Source organism: Odontomachus brunneus, unplaced genomic scaffold (genome assembly GCF_010583005.1).
Source record: "Odontomachus brunneus isolate Ranch 3 - 2012 unplaced genomic scaffold, Obru_v1 Obru_scaffold_057, whole genome shotgun sequence".
Lineage (NCBI taxonomy): Eukaryota > Metazoa > Arthropoda > Insecta > Hymenoptera > Formicidae > Odontomachus > Odontomachus brunneus.
Genome location: NW_022639507.1, coordinates 1,598,063 through 1,613,981, shown reverse-complemented (window position 1 = coordinate 1,613,981; position 15,919 = coordinate 1,598,063). Strand labels below are relative to the sequence as shown.

The window sequence follows — 15,919 nt, the reverse complement described above, 5'->3', positions numbered from 1 at the left end:
CATGTTTTTTTTAAAGGCCTTGACTGCCGGAAATGTTTCTCCTGAAATATGAGACCTACAACAAAAAACCAAAAATTTTTATAATCTACATACTGTTGCCTATAGAAGTACGTAGGGATTTTTTTTTAATCAATTTTTGTTAAAATGGTGCATGTTTTAAAAAAAACATCTATTTTTGACAAAAAATACGCCTAAAATTGTTTATAAAAAAAAATTTACATTCAATCGAAAAACGGCTACGTACTTCTATAGAGAATGCAATTGTAATGCTACTGTTAAAATTTCAAATAGATCCATGCAATAGTGTTGGAGTAAGCTTTCCGGCAGTTTATAAAAAAATGATTTTGAGAAAAACGCGTTTAAATTTTTACGAGCACTTAAATCCTTGAAATTTTTTTTACCTTCAATCTGCAATGCCTGCTCCATACATTTGGCCGTCTCTATTAATACTTGCCTCCTCTTCTTCCTTCCTGGATGATTTTATAGCTAATCTGGCCTCTTTAGCAGCGTCTGTTAGCGATCTGTCCGAAAATTGAATGCGTCGCTCGTCTGCTTCCACGCAGAAATTATAGCATTTTGGCCCGATTTTCATGCCCAAATTCCGCATGAGTCTCATAATACTTGATAGGCCATCATTATAAATGCCTGCAGCAATATATACCGCAGTATCTAATACATGTTTGCCACTAGAAGTTGATTTAGACCACACGACCGCATTGAAACTCTCGTTGCTATTTTGAGTAAAGCCGCCTAAACAACGAGTAAGCAAATCTTCAGACGTTAAATCTTTATAAATTGGATAAATGGCTTTATAAACTTCTTGTGGGAGAGTTGGCTTATGCTTATAACTTGTGTCTCCAGTCGCCTGCGCCGGGTGTATATCAGTTGGACACGGGGCAATTGGACACAGTCCAATCACAAGTCGCTGTTCCAAGGGACCCTACAAATGCCTCTAATCACACGGTGCTGTGATTGGCTGTGTCCAAATGCACCGTGTCCAAGTGCACCGCTCCCGCCTGCGTTCTCTGCCACGAGCACCATGAATTTTCACCACGCGGGCATTTATCGTGCATAGGTTTTTCATCTGTCGACAGTTTGTGGTTCAATGTTGCGTAAATGGCATTTCGCATATTCTCCACCGAATCGTGATTTCTGCGTATTGCTAAGCCATAATAAATTGCCAATTCGTCAATCAGTTTTCCGGTAAGCTTACCTTTTCCTCCGAGACCTTTTGTATTTTTTTTTTAAATTACGAAGGCGAGAGTTTATTCGTCTTTGCACGTGATCAACATATTTTTTCTTCGTTACAGTAAAGTTTTCATAAGGTTCTGCATCTAAAATACCTTTAAATGTTTTTGAATCATCATCGCCTATATAATTAACATACTTCAAATCGTGCAAGGATTCAGAGCGCTGGAATATTTCAATAACTGCATCCACTTCCATCTTTCCCGCTGAGCCGACGTGGTTTGCTTGGCATTCGTTTTCATGAGATGCGGCCCATTCTTTGTACTCTTCGGTGTCTTTTTTTTTTCCCAATACTCACAAGCCTTGCAATATTTAAATTTTATTAAAACATCGACCAGTTGGCCAGTATGCCAACCAATGAGCGAGACGAAGCCGAAAAGCGAAGAAAAGCCATGCTTTCTCCATGAGCCATCACCAGAGACTGTAATGCCATTTGAGAGGCCCTTCTCAATACTTGTAACTTTCTCTTTTTGAGCTGCAGTTTTCATACTCTGCTGGCAAACCTTCTCTGCTTCAACAGAAATTTTCTGCACAACACGATCATAAAAAGATTGAAATATTGGACGGGGAAGATCCATAAATGCACAAAACTTCATTATGTCATTTAATACTCCCAAAAGCCGCATAGCTAAAATGATTCTACGGTTAATGTCATATCCTTTTTCGATGAATGGAGAACTGGGTATAAATATTTGATCACACTCTACACAGGTAATCACAATTTTAAATCCCAAGCCACGCATTCCACATTCGGTGAATTTTATATCAGATTTGCATTTTTTGCACACAACTGCCTGCGATATAGCAGTGAACACTGTTAAGAAGTCCAAAATTCTGTATCCAAAGCCTTCTTGTATTTCAAATTCATCTGGATTAGGCGCTGATAATTTTTTAGCTGATGTGCTAGGACTTTCAACATTTGGCTTCTCTAACTCGTAACGGTTACTCGGCCGACGCCCTGATATTTTTAGTCTTTTCGAACTGGAGGAACCGGTCCTTTCAGCCTTTTTTCCACTATACACTCGTTTTCCACTATTCATGTTACTTTTATTACACTTTTCAAAAAAAAGGAAATACTAATAATAATTTATATTTATACAATATTCATACAAAGACAAAAATTTAACGGACACGTGTGTTCGGCGTTAACTTTGCAGCTGTACTGACTCACACATGCACGTTTATTATACAATTACGCACCCTGGTGGACACCTAAGGAATTCGAGAGACCTTTGCTCTACAAGTAACAAGGTCGCTTATAGTTTCGGCAGGTAAAAGCAGTATAAAAGTGAGCGCGTCGCCAGATCGTTTCAACGCGCTCAACGAGCGCTCCGACGTTCTGCGGCAAAATCAAGAATTAAATTGTTTAAAATTTTTTTTTCATTACAAAATTACTTGGATACTATTTTAGGGCCTTAAACTATTGTTTAAGCCAAAAAAAAAAATCGATTTTTTGAAAATTCTAGAGTGGTGTTACCCCTTAAATATACTTTTACGTTGTGTTGTACTGTTAACCTACGAGTGTATATTATTTCCTACAATGCTGTATACTTTTCAAAGTATCTGCATTTTGCAAATATTGTGCACATTGTTTTGTAATTTTACGAATTACAATATTTATAATTTTTTCTGTATCAATATATAAATCAGATGTTGGTAATGATATTGCATTTTCTGCACAGTCTATTTCATCATTTTCTTCATCACTTATTTCAATCATTTCTGCTGCCGAGATCATTTTAGCAAGAGATAATGATGTACCTTCGTAATTTTCTTTACAATTTGAAGAAAGAGAATGCTTTGATGTGAAATTAGTAGTGATAAGTGTTGTAAATGAAAAATTGATGAGGATTTGGATTATTATTCCTATATTTGTGACTTCTAATTTGACTAAAACAGTTTTCAACAGGGTCTTAATTGACATATCTTAAATTTAATGAAGAAAATTCTAACTTCTGTAACGTATTCCAAAGGTATTGTACTCCTTCGATGGAGTGGGATCCGATTAACCACGGTACGATTGGACACAGATTATAATGATTGGTTCGATCTGGTAATTCACTAGATAATTTTTTTCACCGATTGATGGTGTCCAATCGTACTGTAGTCAAACGCTCCCCCTTCGATAATCTATATCCAATTCGCAAGATATTTGGTGTTGTGTCGAATATATTTATGAATTATGTTATCAACAAAGTCCATCTTGCGAAGTATATTGAGCCAAAATGGTATATGATTACTTGAGGAAGTAATGACACTAGAATATTTTTTACTTTCTTTTCCGTTGAAAGAATCAAATAAATCGTCAAAAAACAATAAAACATCTAACGTTATTGCAGCACTAGATGGTAAGTGCATATCTCCTTTTGTAGTCTTTACAATACCTACAATGGAAAAATATATTTGAATTTTATGTTTATTATACATGTGATGTAAGAGAGTATCCATATTTTTCATTTTATTTTTATATAATTATTACATCTTACCTTTATTGCACGTGATTACCAAGTCTATGAAATTTGCTACCGTGTGATTTAGTACCTGAGTAGCACACTTCACTTTCATTTTTGGAATACGATCAGCAAAAATGTGTGTCATTTAATTTTGGCATTTGCCACTGTCGTAAAAAGAAATATTTATCCATCTTATATGCAACAATAATATCATTCCACGATACATACTGTTTCATTGACTCTTTCTTATATTTATTTATTAATAAATCTTTAGTTAATAAATTATTACGTATTCCTTTCTATAGATGTACGTAGTCATATAGCGGTATAATTTCTTGATTTCCCACAAAAAATGTATTCTCTGTTAAGAAATAAGTCCATAAGTCCACACATACACACGCATATATAAAATAAAATTGATATTGTATAATTGACTAAATTAATAACTTTAATAAAAAATTACAAGTTAAGCACACTTACTTACGCGGCTTATGACGTGTATCATTGCTTTCTTTGATTAGCATATTAATAGTTGCAATGTTTGGTCCACCTTGATCACAAACAGTCACTACAAATTAAATCCACATTTTATAGTAACTGTTATCCATTGTTTTATTCATCTAATAAGTTGAAAACTGCGAGTCGCACCACTACAGATCCAATAGGCATACGATTACCAGATGCAAGACATCGAATAAAAAATAAAATTGCATGATCTACAAATTTTCTGTTTCTTCTCATTTCCCAATCTTCAAATTCAATTATTTTGTCTGTTTTCTTGTTATAATAAATGCCTGGTTGCAAAGACATCTCATCCTAGATTATAAGTATGTTTAAATCTTTGACATTTATTTCTTTTGCGGTTAATTTTAAATATTTCAACAAAATGGTATTGCACCCAGTGTCAAAAGGAATCTTTTCCAATTGTTTATTTAACGTATTTACGGAGGGGCATAGGAGATACTTAGAAAGAAATGTATAAGATGAGCATGACCTACGATATAAGCTCAGTCAGAACAGTTTCTCTTCTATTGTGTAACGTTGAGCCTATTATTAAAATAATTATATACAAATATGAAAAATATAAAGTTAAAAGTTTAAAAGTGTTTCAACAACAAAATATCAATAATACAATAATATGTATATTATATTTAATTATATGCAGCTAAAAATATTTTATATTAAACATTTACATACAGAAGAAGCATACATACAGAAATAAGTACTTGCTAAATACAATTATTTAGTGATTATTAAATGATTATTGTCTGTAATTGGAGCATGCTTTTAGATTTTTAATATATACAAAAGATTATATCAATATTATAAGAATTACTAAGCGCTTACCAAGTGCTTACTTCTAAATGCAGCTATTTTACAGGATATTGTATCAAGATTATGGACCCCAAAAAATTATTTAATATTTATGATTATAATCATACAAAGAAATAATTACTATAAAATATGATCAAGAAAATATATAGATATAGATATGCTATTTCTTAGTCAAAGGAATTGGAATTCACCTGTGGTACAGCATCATTATTCTTAATAATCATGTTGACAAACTGCTGTCACACATGTACTGTTCCATTACTATTTCTTTTACTATTGTTTAATTGTACATATTTAACCGCATTTTGTTTCTTGCGTATATCAAGCAATCTTTTTAATCACATTTTACTTTTTTTCATTTTCACGATCTGTTTATACAATCTCTTGGCTTTAGGACTTAATAAGATTTTTCGAGTCACTTCTTCTAGATGAGGTCTTGAAATGAATTGTGTCTTGTGTATATTCAATGTCTTTTTTATATTTTCTAGTTCTTCTTGTTGTTTTGCTAACATTTCTGTATGCTGTTGTAATATTCTTTGCTGCTGTTCTAAAATTGTGCAATTTGTTTCTTTTTTATGATTTCTGTGTTCTTCTTCATTTTGCTCTTCCTGTTGATTATCTTCTTCATTGTTAGAATCTGTTATAGCAGGAATTGTTATTGAACTTTCTTCGTTTCTTTTCAATATTTCTATATTAACATGTAGTATTGCAAAATACAACAATACTCTTCTTGTTGATGAACCGCTATAGTCTTCTTCTCGAAAATGCTTATGTCATACTCTAAATTTTTTAATTTCTTTTTCTTCTAAATCATGTCTTATGCCCAAAATATCAATCCATTTTTTGCATTGTTCAACATCTTTCGGAAATGCGTGGCACATCTTTCCCTGAAGAACAATTTTGCACGATCTTACCATGTTTTTTTGCGCTGAGCAACTTTTATTTTATTATTATATTTTTTATACACTTCCAGCTCTCATGTTCATTTTCTTACTAATAAATAACATATATGCTACTCAAAACAAAACAGCCATATTGATTATTAGTTCTATTAGGCTGGGTGTTTTACAGCGAGGGCGCCACAAACGCTGGATACGAAAAATACATCAGAGATTATAGCCCCTGGGTTTAACCGCCGGCACGATAAGACGTGTCTGAACAAGTTCAGACCGGTAATTTTTGGAAGTTGCCTTGGAACCAGCCAAGGCCTTATTCATTCATACCTATCTTTACTAATGGTGAAAGGGCCACTTTCAAAGGCCTGTATATCAATTCGGATGGACGGATGAGTCGAGTGTAGCGGAAGGATGTATATCAAGGACGACATGGGGATCGTACCGCAGGACTTTATCGTATGCGAATTCTACGGAGTGGAGACCTGTTTCTGCTGGAATGTCAAGCACTCGAAGCTTGTTGCGTTCCCGTATGCAACGGATGAAACCTCAGCGCGCGACGTAAAAATTTTTTCGACGCCGGCTCCTGTCAGACAGATTCAGTGTTTCGATGGTAGGGTTTTCGTCCTTTGCGCTCCGCAGGGTGTCTACAAGCTATCGCGCAGCGGCGTGTTCGCCGTGTTGAGTAAGAATGCGTTGGGAATGGGCGCCGAGTTCTACGAGGTGCTCGTTCCCTATGAGGACCACATCAAACTTTCCAACAAACACAGCAAAGATTACAAGTTGTTGTTCAAGTATTCTCCCACATTGGACACTATCGAACAGGTGCACTCCCTCTCTTTGATCCCTGCTGACACCGAGGAAGAATTGCTCGAATGTTTCATCAAGGATCTGCAAAAGATAAGAAATGTTTGCGTGATTGGTTATGGTAGAAAGCTGTTTGCTTGGAACGGAAACGCTGTGCAATTGATATACACTGATGTGTCTGGTGTTATTTTGCGTATCGCGCCTGTCACGCGAAGAACCAAAGTCGCTGGTGTGCTGATTATTATCGATTTGAACACAGTGATCCTGATGCACAGCAGAGACCACGATCTAGTCTTCCAGAAAGTGTGGCTGGGAAGAAATATTAGATGTACCTCTGCGCTTTGTGCTAGCTTCTGTTCAGAACCTGAGAATGTTCTGTGGATCGTATACTGTGACCAATCCAAGTTATATTACATGAGAAAGGAGCTCTTCACAGATAAGATTCAAGAGATGAAAGAGCAAGAAAAGACATTCACGTGTATGCAGTATTATAAATCAAATGTGATCTTAGGTTTGTTAGATAGTAAGGAATTGGTGGAACTTTCTGTAGAGACATTGCAGAACTCTTTGCCAGTGAACAGTGACATTCAGCTTCATGCCAATATGTTTCAAAGTACAGATCTAATTATGGAGAGGATTTGTAATAAAGCCAAAGAATTGGATAAGCTGTATGAAAGGTTAGCAAATGAACAAGATAAATTAAGGAGAATAAATATGTATGCTTATAATCAGAAGATAGAAGCACATCCCAAAATTGAGATGTGCAGGCTGTGGAATCATAGTTATCTTACTTTATACATATCTGAAAGCTTACCAAAGAATAGCTATGTAGTATTTACCCTTAACTCTAAAGATCAAAGTACATTTTGCATAAAGAGAGTAACGGATACAACATTCACAGTAAAAATGCTTGTCAACGAAAGCAAAGTATTATATTCTTCGACTGTCAACATGGATTTAATCACACTAATGAATAAAGAAACTCCATGGTGTATCATACAAAACTTTATAACTTGTCCATCACAAAAGGAAGCAAGAAAAAGAGCGAAAAAGGAGAGAGATAAGTTAGCTTTCATAGATGCTAAAATAGCTTTGTTGCAAAATTTAATAGCAGAAAAAGATTTAAATATGACTAAATTGGCTGAGATTAAGAAAATTATACGAGCAGAACTGTAATTTTATTTTGTACTGCAATTTCAAAAACAACTAGTAACTTAAACTACATAACTTAAAGGATTAACTTCAAATTGAGTTACATGAAATATTTTTAATATTTAAAAAAATATTAAAAAATATTAAAATATTTGTATCATATCTGCCATTCTATATCAGATAATTAAGTTTTATATCTTTATACTGAAATCTTATTTTTTTAAATGTAATATTCTATCATATTATCTTGATACTATTAATAACATATATATTGCTTACATACTGTTTCACTTTCAAGAGACGATTACATATCCAGAAAATATCTATACATAATCATATAATCATATATGCAGCAATTAGATCTTTTAAAATATATTGATATTTTTTAATATGAAAATGGATGAGAAATAACACAAAAGTGCCATTATACAGAAAAAGCGTTATGGTAGAAATAATATATATATATTTTATAAAGATGAAATGTATATTATATATTGTGATAAATATTCTTTTCATATAAAACATTGTAGTGTCACATGTTAAATCTATTCTTTTTGTTATTAAAACCTTCCATTATGGGAATTACATATTTACTTACAATTGGTCTGTTCTTTTTAGCTGCAATGCTGAACTAGTGCAATAAGTTAGAATAAAATATACTTTTACTCTAATTTATTGCACTAGTTCAGCAGTGCAGCTAAACAGAACAGAACAAATAACATATTTAGGGTACGGTCCAGCGGGCGCATCTTTAGTTATTGTGAAGCATATCATTAGATGACCGCATCTTTAGTTATTGTGAAGCATACCATTAGATGTACAGACAAATTTTGGAAAACTGTGAAATTATATAATTCTTTATTTTCTTGAAATATAGATTTAATTACTATTATTACTACCGCTTGCTATGCGTGAACGATCGAAAACAGTTTGCTAAGAAACTCCTCGTTATTTCACGAGTTCTTTTTACATTTGGACTGAATTTTCGTCGAATAATATTCAAATGTCGTTTTCGCATTTTTTAAGGAATCTCACGGTCATTTAAATAAAAATCAATTTTTGAAACATTTAAACAAATATGCATATTTATCATGCGACACAATATTGTTGTCAATAAAAGAACAAATTAATTTGTACATATTTGCAGCTTTTTTGCTGGAAATCGAATAATGCAGCGTCGAATGTGAAATTGAATATGAAACTTCATTGATGTGAAGTTGTCACCTTTGTTACTACTGAATCAAATGAATTTTTAAGGTTATCTTAATTACGTCATAAATTTATCTTATGTCTTCAGTACACAGGACGCGGTAATAGGCCTGTTCTTTGTAGCTGCACTACTGAACTAGTGCAATAAGTTAGAGTGAGGAAACGTATATTTGTTTCACTTCAATATATTGCACCAGTTCAGCAGTGCAACTACAAAGAACAGGCCTAATGCTTGTCGCGCGGCGGAAGTTCGCGCAACAGCCAATCAATATGCTGCTTTCCGTAATAAATTTCTAGCTCTTACGGAAAAATAATATATTGATTGGCTGTCGCGTGGACTTCCGCCGCGCGGCAAGCATTACCGCGTCCTGTGTGCAGGAGCCATTAGATTGCGTTCCGTTTTATGTAAAATTAAATAAATTTAAAAATCATATTGAACTAAAATTTAATTTTAAATAATAAATTTTAATGTAATATATGTATGTGCGCATTTATCTATAGTTCATGTTACGTATATTGTAGGAAATGTGCGTATAATGCCTGAAATGGAACGCAGCCTCTGTTTTAGTTTTAAAATCAATACTACACGGAATGTTACAGCTTTATTTCATACAAATTCTTTTTAATTTGATCATATTTTCTAAGAGTGCTGAGAACAGACTGCTAGTAAAATTTAAGGATTATAGTGAATTTTTTAAACAAATTTCAGATTCCAAAAATTTAAATAACATATGAAAAGTTAATAAATTAAAACAGAATGTCGATGTTTCTCGTTTTTTTTACAAAATTCTATAGTAATTTAAAAAAATTTTTTTGTAAGCACACCATCACAAAAGAGCTGTAAAATATATTAAATTCAAATTGTTTATCCATTTACACACAAGAGAAAAAGAATTTCAAACACTCGTTTGTACAACCAATGGTTTTCACACAGTAAGAGTACATTTATATGAACTGATCTTTAACAGTCTGTACTAATTGCTCATAAGTCCTCTTATGTTTTGTTTGAAAAAAGATTTAAGTGTGCTTTCTTGGAACTGAAATTAAAATAAACAATGTTGAATAAAGATATGTAACTATTATTAAAAAAAAAGGTAACGTGCATGACAAATCTCTGAATAAATATGACAGAAGAAATGAAGAATATAACATGTAATACGATTATCTCTTTTTACATTCTACTTTTTCACTGTATTATGTACACTATATAAATCATCTCTGTAAAAAACGTCACGTTTATATCTTTCACGCTGTATATAACTTGATCTATTTGATGTAACAGTTTATTGTGTAATATACCTAAATCTATCATCCCCCGCCGCGACGGGGATGCACTTCGCGCGCGTTTTGAATATAATGTGTTTTTTCCTTCTTTCTTTACGTGTGTAATGTCTATTTATAGATAGTACAAAATATCAATAATATTCATCGCAGTTCTTTTCTTATTGATCCTTTTTTTTTCTTTTCTGTTTTGATAAGTACTTCGATCGACGATACATTCTACGAGAATAATGTCAGGTAGCCGCATGTTTTAACTTGATACTTCTCTACAAAGTTCCAAATAAAATTATTAAGTTTCGTTTTAAGTGTGTTTCCTTTAACGTAGAGGTGATTCGCGAGCAACGGATATAGATTGCGCATAGAGACGACGTTTCAAAGTCGACCTTTCTTCATTTATATTTCGATTATATCCGTGGCGTATCGTCAGGCCTATAGCTTAGTGATGGAATCACCTTATTAGCACGTACGAGCAGAAAGATCTGCTTTTTGATGGAAACGCTTTATGCCGACAATATTTACGGTGTTTCAAGTCGCTCTGTCGTACTTAACGTATAAGTATATATCGCGTTTAAGTATATTCTCAATGTATTACATAAAATGAGAACAACAGCGGAGAAAATTAGACTCCGGTGTGAACAAATATTAACAATGTTATTTATCGTGCCTACAACATCGTGTAACCAGGGGTTTCATGGCGCAGATGGCACGGGATCTCAAGCCATCAAGTTTCTAACGCGAAGCTGCTGGACATATGGCACGAAAAATCGTATAGAGAAGGCGAGTTTCATATATATATGGGATGTTCGACAATTCATGACACATCCGTTGTGTGCACAGGCAGAACTTATCAAGCCAATTTCCAAATTACTCCACCATTTTGCAAACACATAAAATGTCACATAAAATATCACATAAAATTAGGATTTTATCAAAGAAATTATTCTTATTGATCAAAGAAGATTGGTAAATGATTGCGCAATGATTACGATAGATAAGCTACGATGGCGACATTTGCTTATAGATTAGATTAAACTAAAAATTTTACGAATAACGTTGAAAATACGAACAAAACGAAAATACGGAAATACGTATTGAACAAAATTTTACGAATAACATTGATTTTATTTTTTTATTATTTAAAGAAAATCGCATGATTATAATGAACTTCTTTAATTGATAACTAAAAATCTACATGGTTATTTGTAAAATAGTAGAGGATTGTTTAGTTTAATCTAATATACAAGGCAAACGTCACACAGCTCATCGATTATATCGCGCGTGATCATTTACCGATCTTCTTTAATCAACAGTTCACAATTTTACGTTGTTTGCGAAATGGTAAAAGAATTTTTTTGTATTCAGTTTGACGGGCACTATCTGCACATAATGTGTTATGAATTGTCGGACACCCTGTACATATATATCTTAGATCTCAAATGTCTCTAAAAAAGTACACTCCGCTAGAAAACTATTCTTCTTAAAATAATTTACAATTCTCTTCTTTAGCAAAAATTTAATCTTTTATCTTCGCTCGTCGGAAAATATTATTTTTAGATGAAATATTACAACTCACGATTCAGCCATACAATTAAGTACCTCGTATAATATTAATTATACGATACCTCATATATATTAAGTTCACTGGGTTCACTAAAATGAAAAAAACTAATTTCCCTCCTATTCGTGTCCGCGTGATACATACTCTATCCGTGTGATCCGTTCGATTATGCTTAATTATAATATATCGATATTACGTGACTTGTGTCGATCGAAATGACTCGATTAAATTGTCGCTAAGGAGAAAACAAGCGTAAATCATCGTAAAAGAATAGGATCCCGCTCCGTTTCTTAATCTTAGTGATATTGCGAAAAGAATGGTATGCTCCTCTCGTCACTCGAACTCGTGTTAAAATAATGAATGCAGGAAAGTAATGGAGGAGCGTGTCGTAACATGATTGCTCCGGTTATGACAGGAATGTAAATATTCAATGCACACACGCTGACGATACTCAATCCCTTTAAGATAAAGAAAAGGAGAAAGGAATATTTTTTCTAATAAAGCACTTATATAGAGGATTTCTTATAAGGCACACACAAAACTCCACGTAATAAATACAGGTAATCATGTCGATTATGTATCAAGCCTTCTTGACCGCTCACTGGGCCGTTGATCTAACATGCACTCAATATCGCAGATATCTTATTATTCAGAAAATCTATAGTTACTAAAAAAAAAAAATTTTATCAACCGCAATCAACTACACCCATGTTTTTTTATAACTGTTAAATAATCGAGAAAGCGGGAATATGGAGTAACATTCAGAGTTGAACTAACGTTCCAACATGTTTCGTATGCGCATTTAGCAAGAGTACAGATATGTTAAGAAAAATAAGAATTTAATATGTAAAATTAATAGAAATAATTAATTAACGACTACTGATTGTGCATTACATCTAAATGGATAACTCTTTTTATTGAAGTGCACGAAACATAAAACTAGCAAAAAATATCATTTTTGCTTTCAAGATTAATCAAGTTTTAAGAAACGCACAGTTAAAAACTGATGCGGTTGATGCGAGAATATTTAGTAACTGTCGATTTAATGAATAGTAGCAAAGTATCCGCAGAATCGAGTATACAATATTTATACATTTTCATCCATGCGTGCAATGTAAAAATCGCAAACAAATGAACTATTCGCTCGATTTGAGAAACATAATCGTATCAAATGATGTAAACTGGATCGTTCATAAATTTCTCTCTCTCTTTCTCTCTCTCAGTCACTCTCTCTTTCTCCTCCTCTCGTTCATTTGTACTGCGTTCTAATATATACCATAGTTGTTCGATCGCATGACTGATCTCATACGTTTGTTTTTTCGTACGTTAACAAATTTCTATACTAAAATATATTTAGGATAATGTCGAGGCATTATTTTGTAATTAGCTAAAAACTGTACCCGTTCGTGCTGCGTATGGATACGATTGTGGCATGATGTTATAAATAGAAAATGGACACATTATGCACTATACGAAAATCTAGAAACCGTACTTGGAGAAGTTATGGCAGAAGATATCAATAGATTCGCAACCGTAAGACGAGAGAACTACAAGAAACAGACTTTCAAAGAGAACTGACACGTGTTACTAAAGCAATTCTTACAAGCTTTTGTTTATAATTGAACAAGCAAAGAGAGAGTTTGTAGTCATGAATATAACTCTTGATCTTATCGGTTACTATCTATTATAAATGTTATTAATATCTGTTAATTGTTGATAATTATAATAATTAGTTATAATAGATTTATAATATGTGGTATATAAATATATACATATAATTTATATATATATGTATATAAATATATATATACATATATATTTATATTTATACATAATATAAATTTACAATATAGAGCTAGCTGACTCTACACATTGGAGTCTTCTCTTCCGCGCGAGCTACAGAAGAGATAATTTTTAAGGTATTTTTAAAGCGATTAGACTACAAGAAAAAAAAACAAGCCGAGGTCGGGTACAGCCTCTAAGCCAATAATCGCTAAAAATACGAAGTATCGGGGCTCTTATCAATGGTTTTTCACGTGCGCTCCTCGCGGCGCGATAAATATCTAAAATAATTCGTCAAGTACTACCTAGTGCCACAGTAGCAAAATATGTCATGCCAGCATCTTCCGCTCTGTGTTGCTCGATGTTGCTTTCAATGTGGATTTCACCGACGGAAGCACAGAGTGTCGTCGGCCGTTCTGCATGTGTTAAGAATGATCTTGTTTGGTAGGCAAGAGATTTGTTCTCTCCTCGTCTTCGCTCGCCCTCTTGATGGACAACAATCTCGCCGCTTCTGAATGTCGTTCCAGAGTCTCCGAGTCTAAGTCGAGTTTGTTCTGAATATCCACGGGACTTGTTTGTACCTTAAATAATCGTATGCTACAATTTAGAGCATTGAAAACTAAAGATAAATATTTTAAAGAAAAAAATATTTGTGTGTATATGCGCGCGCATGTATATAAAATTTAAATTAATTAAAAAGTAAATATATGCTGTGTTTAAGGGACCCACTTCCGATGACCTTACTTGTCACATATATTATTAAGAACACTTTTCTGAGTAAGATTTAAAAGGTTTTAACCGTCGCTCATTGTTCATGAAAAATTTTTTAATTATTAACAAAATAAGTTTTATAAATTGAACATAATTTTTATATACAGTGTATATTGAAATATAACAGTAAACAGTATATGTATATGTGCGGGGAAGGGATCCCCGCACATCCTGTTCCTTGCGTCCCTTTCCCAAAAAAAGCTAACCCAACTTACTATTTATATACATCTTTATACATTTATACAATTTTTCAATGAGAAAAAATACAAAAGTACAAAAGATACAGAGAGAAAATACAAAAATGTAAAGGATGAGTTAAGTTGAGTTAGTTTTTTTGGAAAGGGAGTAAAGAGAGGAGCTCCGCCCCTTCCCGCATATACGCGTATACTACTGTTTACCATATTTCAATGTACGTTATGTATAAAAATTACATTCCATATATAAAAATACGATATATAATTGAATTTTCAGAAGCGTCAACTATTCTTAATATATTTTAACATCTGGGACACATTATTTAATTGCAAACGATTTTTTTCCACACAAGAAATTCCACAAAGATTCGAAATTGTATGTCATATGAATAAATTCGTGTAAATATATCTTCGAAGTTCACGAAACTCTGTTGAAATTATTTAAGCGATTGACTGGCTATATCACAAGACAGTGACTAAAAATAACATTGAGTATAACATACCAAATAAGAATGTTTTACATATTTAAACAAAGAAATCAAAGGAATAAGTTTCGGAATGTAGTAAATATATTTGTATATAGCACGTGTTTACTCCTTAAATATGTACACGGTGTCGGAAAATTACGTTCCATTTATGAAAATTCTTTTATAATTTTTTAATAAACAATGAGTGACTAAAACCTCTTGACTATTACTCAGGAGAATCTCTTTGATAATATATGTAACAGGTAAGATTATTGGAGATGGGTCCTCTAAACAACATATTTCAATAAATTGACAAAATTGACAAATTGACAATTAAAATAAATTGACTAAAATTTGATGTAAATCTCACTATTATAAGCAAACAAGAGCACGTTAACATGTTGATTGCCAAAATGACATTAAGGAAACATCGTATATTTTTGACGCGTCTTGAAAATCAGTGTTATTTTAATATGCTAATTAATTATATTTTTCATAACATACATTTATCAGTGCCGACAAATTAGATAGATTTTAAAATTACGTTTACGTGGATTGTTTATGCACTTTTTGTGTACACGCATATACACACGATCTTCTTTATGTAAATAACATAAACTACATATAATATAAATTATATTAAAATATACAGGAGAGAGGGGGAGATAGAGGGTGGGTGGGTGGGGTGTGGGGAGAGAGAGAGAGAGAGCGAGAGCGAGAGAGAGAGAGAGAGAGTATGGAACAGTTACAGTATTCGGGTTATTAATTA

At 32.9% G+C, this 15,919-nt stretch overlaps 3 protein-coding genes across 3 annotated transcripts in view; 1 reads left to right on the top strand and 2 right to left on the bottom strand.

Moving 5' to 3' along the window:
- Positions 1 to 623: 623 nt before the first annotated feature.
- On the bottom strand, positions 624 to 4,331 carry LOC116845720. Its single transcript, XM_032818759.1, has 3 exons — positions 4,182 to 4,331; positions 3,735 to 4,062; positions 624 to 3,632 (listed from the first exon to the last, which is right to left on the bottom strand). Exon 3 carries the CDS (start codon positions 2,286 to 2,288, stop codon positions 1,389 to 1,391), a length of 900 nt encoding a protein of 299 aa, XP_032674650.1. The 5' UTR covers positions 2,289 to 3,632; positions 3,735 to 4,062; positions 4,182 to 4,331; the 3' UTR covers positions 624 to 1,388.
- Positions 4,332 to 6,150: 1,819 nt separating this feature from the next.
- On the top strand, positions 6,151 to 8,432 carry LOC116845719. The gene has a single exon (XM_032818758.1). The coding sequence runs from the start codon at positions 6,344 to 6,346 to the stop codon at positions 7,910 to 7,912; it is 1,569 nt and encodes a 522-aa protein (XP_032674649.1). The 5' UTR covers positions 6,151 to 6,343; the 3' UTR covers positions 7,913 to 8,432.
- Positions 8,433 to 10,234: 1,802 nt separating this feature from the next.
- The window catches only part of LOC116845715 (metal transporter CNNM4), a 21,780-nt gene continuing 16,095 nt past the window's right edge, over positions 10,235 to 15,919 (bottom strand). Inside the window, exon 14 of the mRNA XM_032818742.1 lies at positions 10,235 to 14,299. Coding sequence (XP_032674633.1) covers positions 14,144 to 14,299 — 156 coding nt within the window. The 3' untranslated portion in view covers positions 10,235 to 14,143. The remainder of the gene's footprint in view (positions 14,300 to 15,919) is intronic.

What these genes read in the sequence shown, in the direction of transcription:
- LOC116845720 (XM_032818759.1), bottom strand. Translation starts at nt 2,288, where the DNA reads ATGAATAGTGGAAAACGAGTGTATAGTGGAAAAAAGGCTGAAAGGACC.
- LOC116845719 (XM_032818758.1), top strand. Translation starts at nt 6,344, where the DNA reads ATGTATATCAAGGACGACATGGGGATCGTACCGCAGGACTTTATCGTA.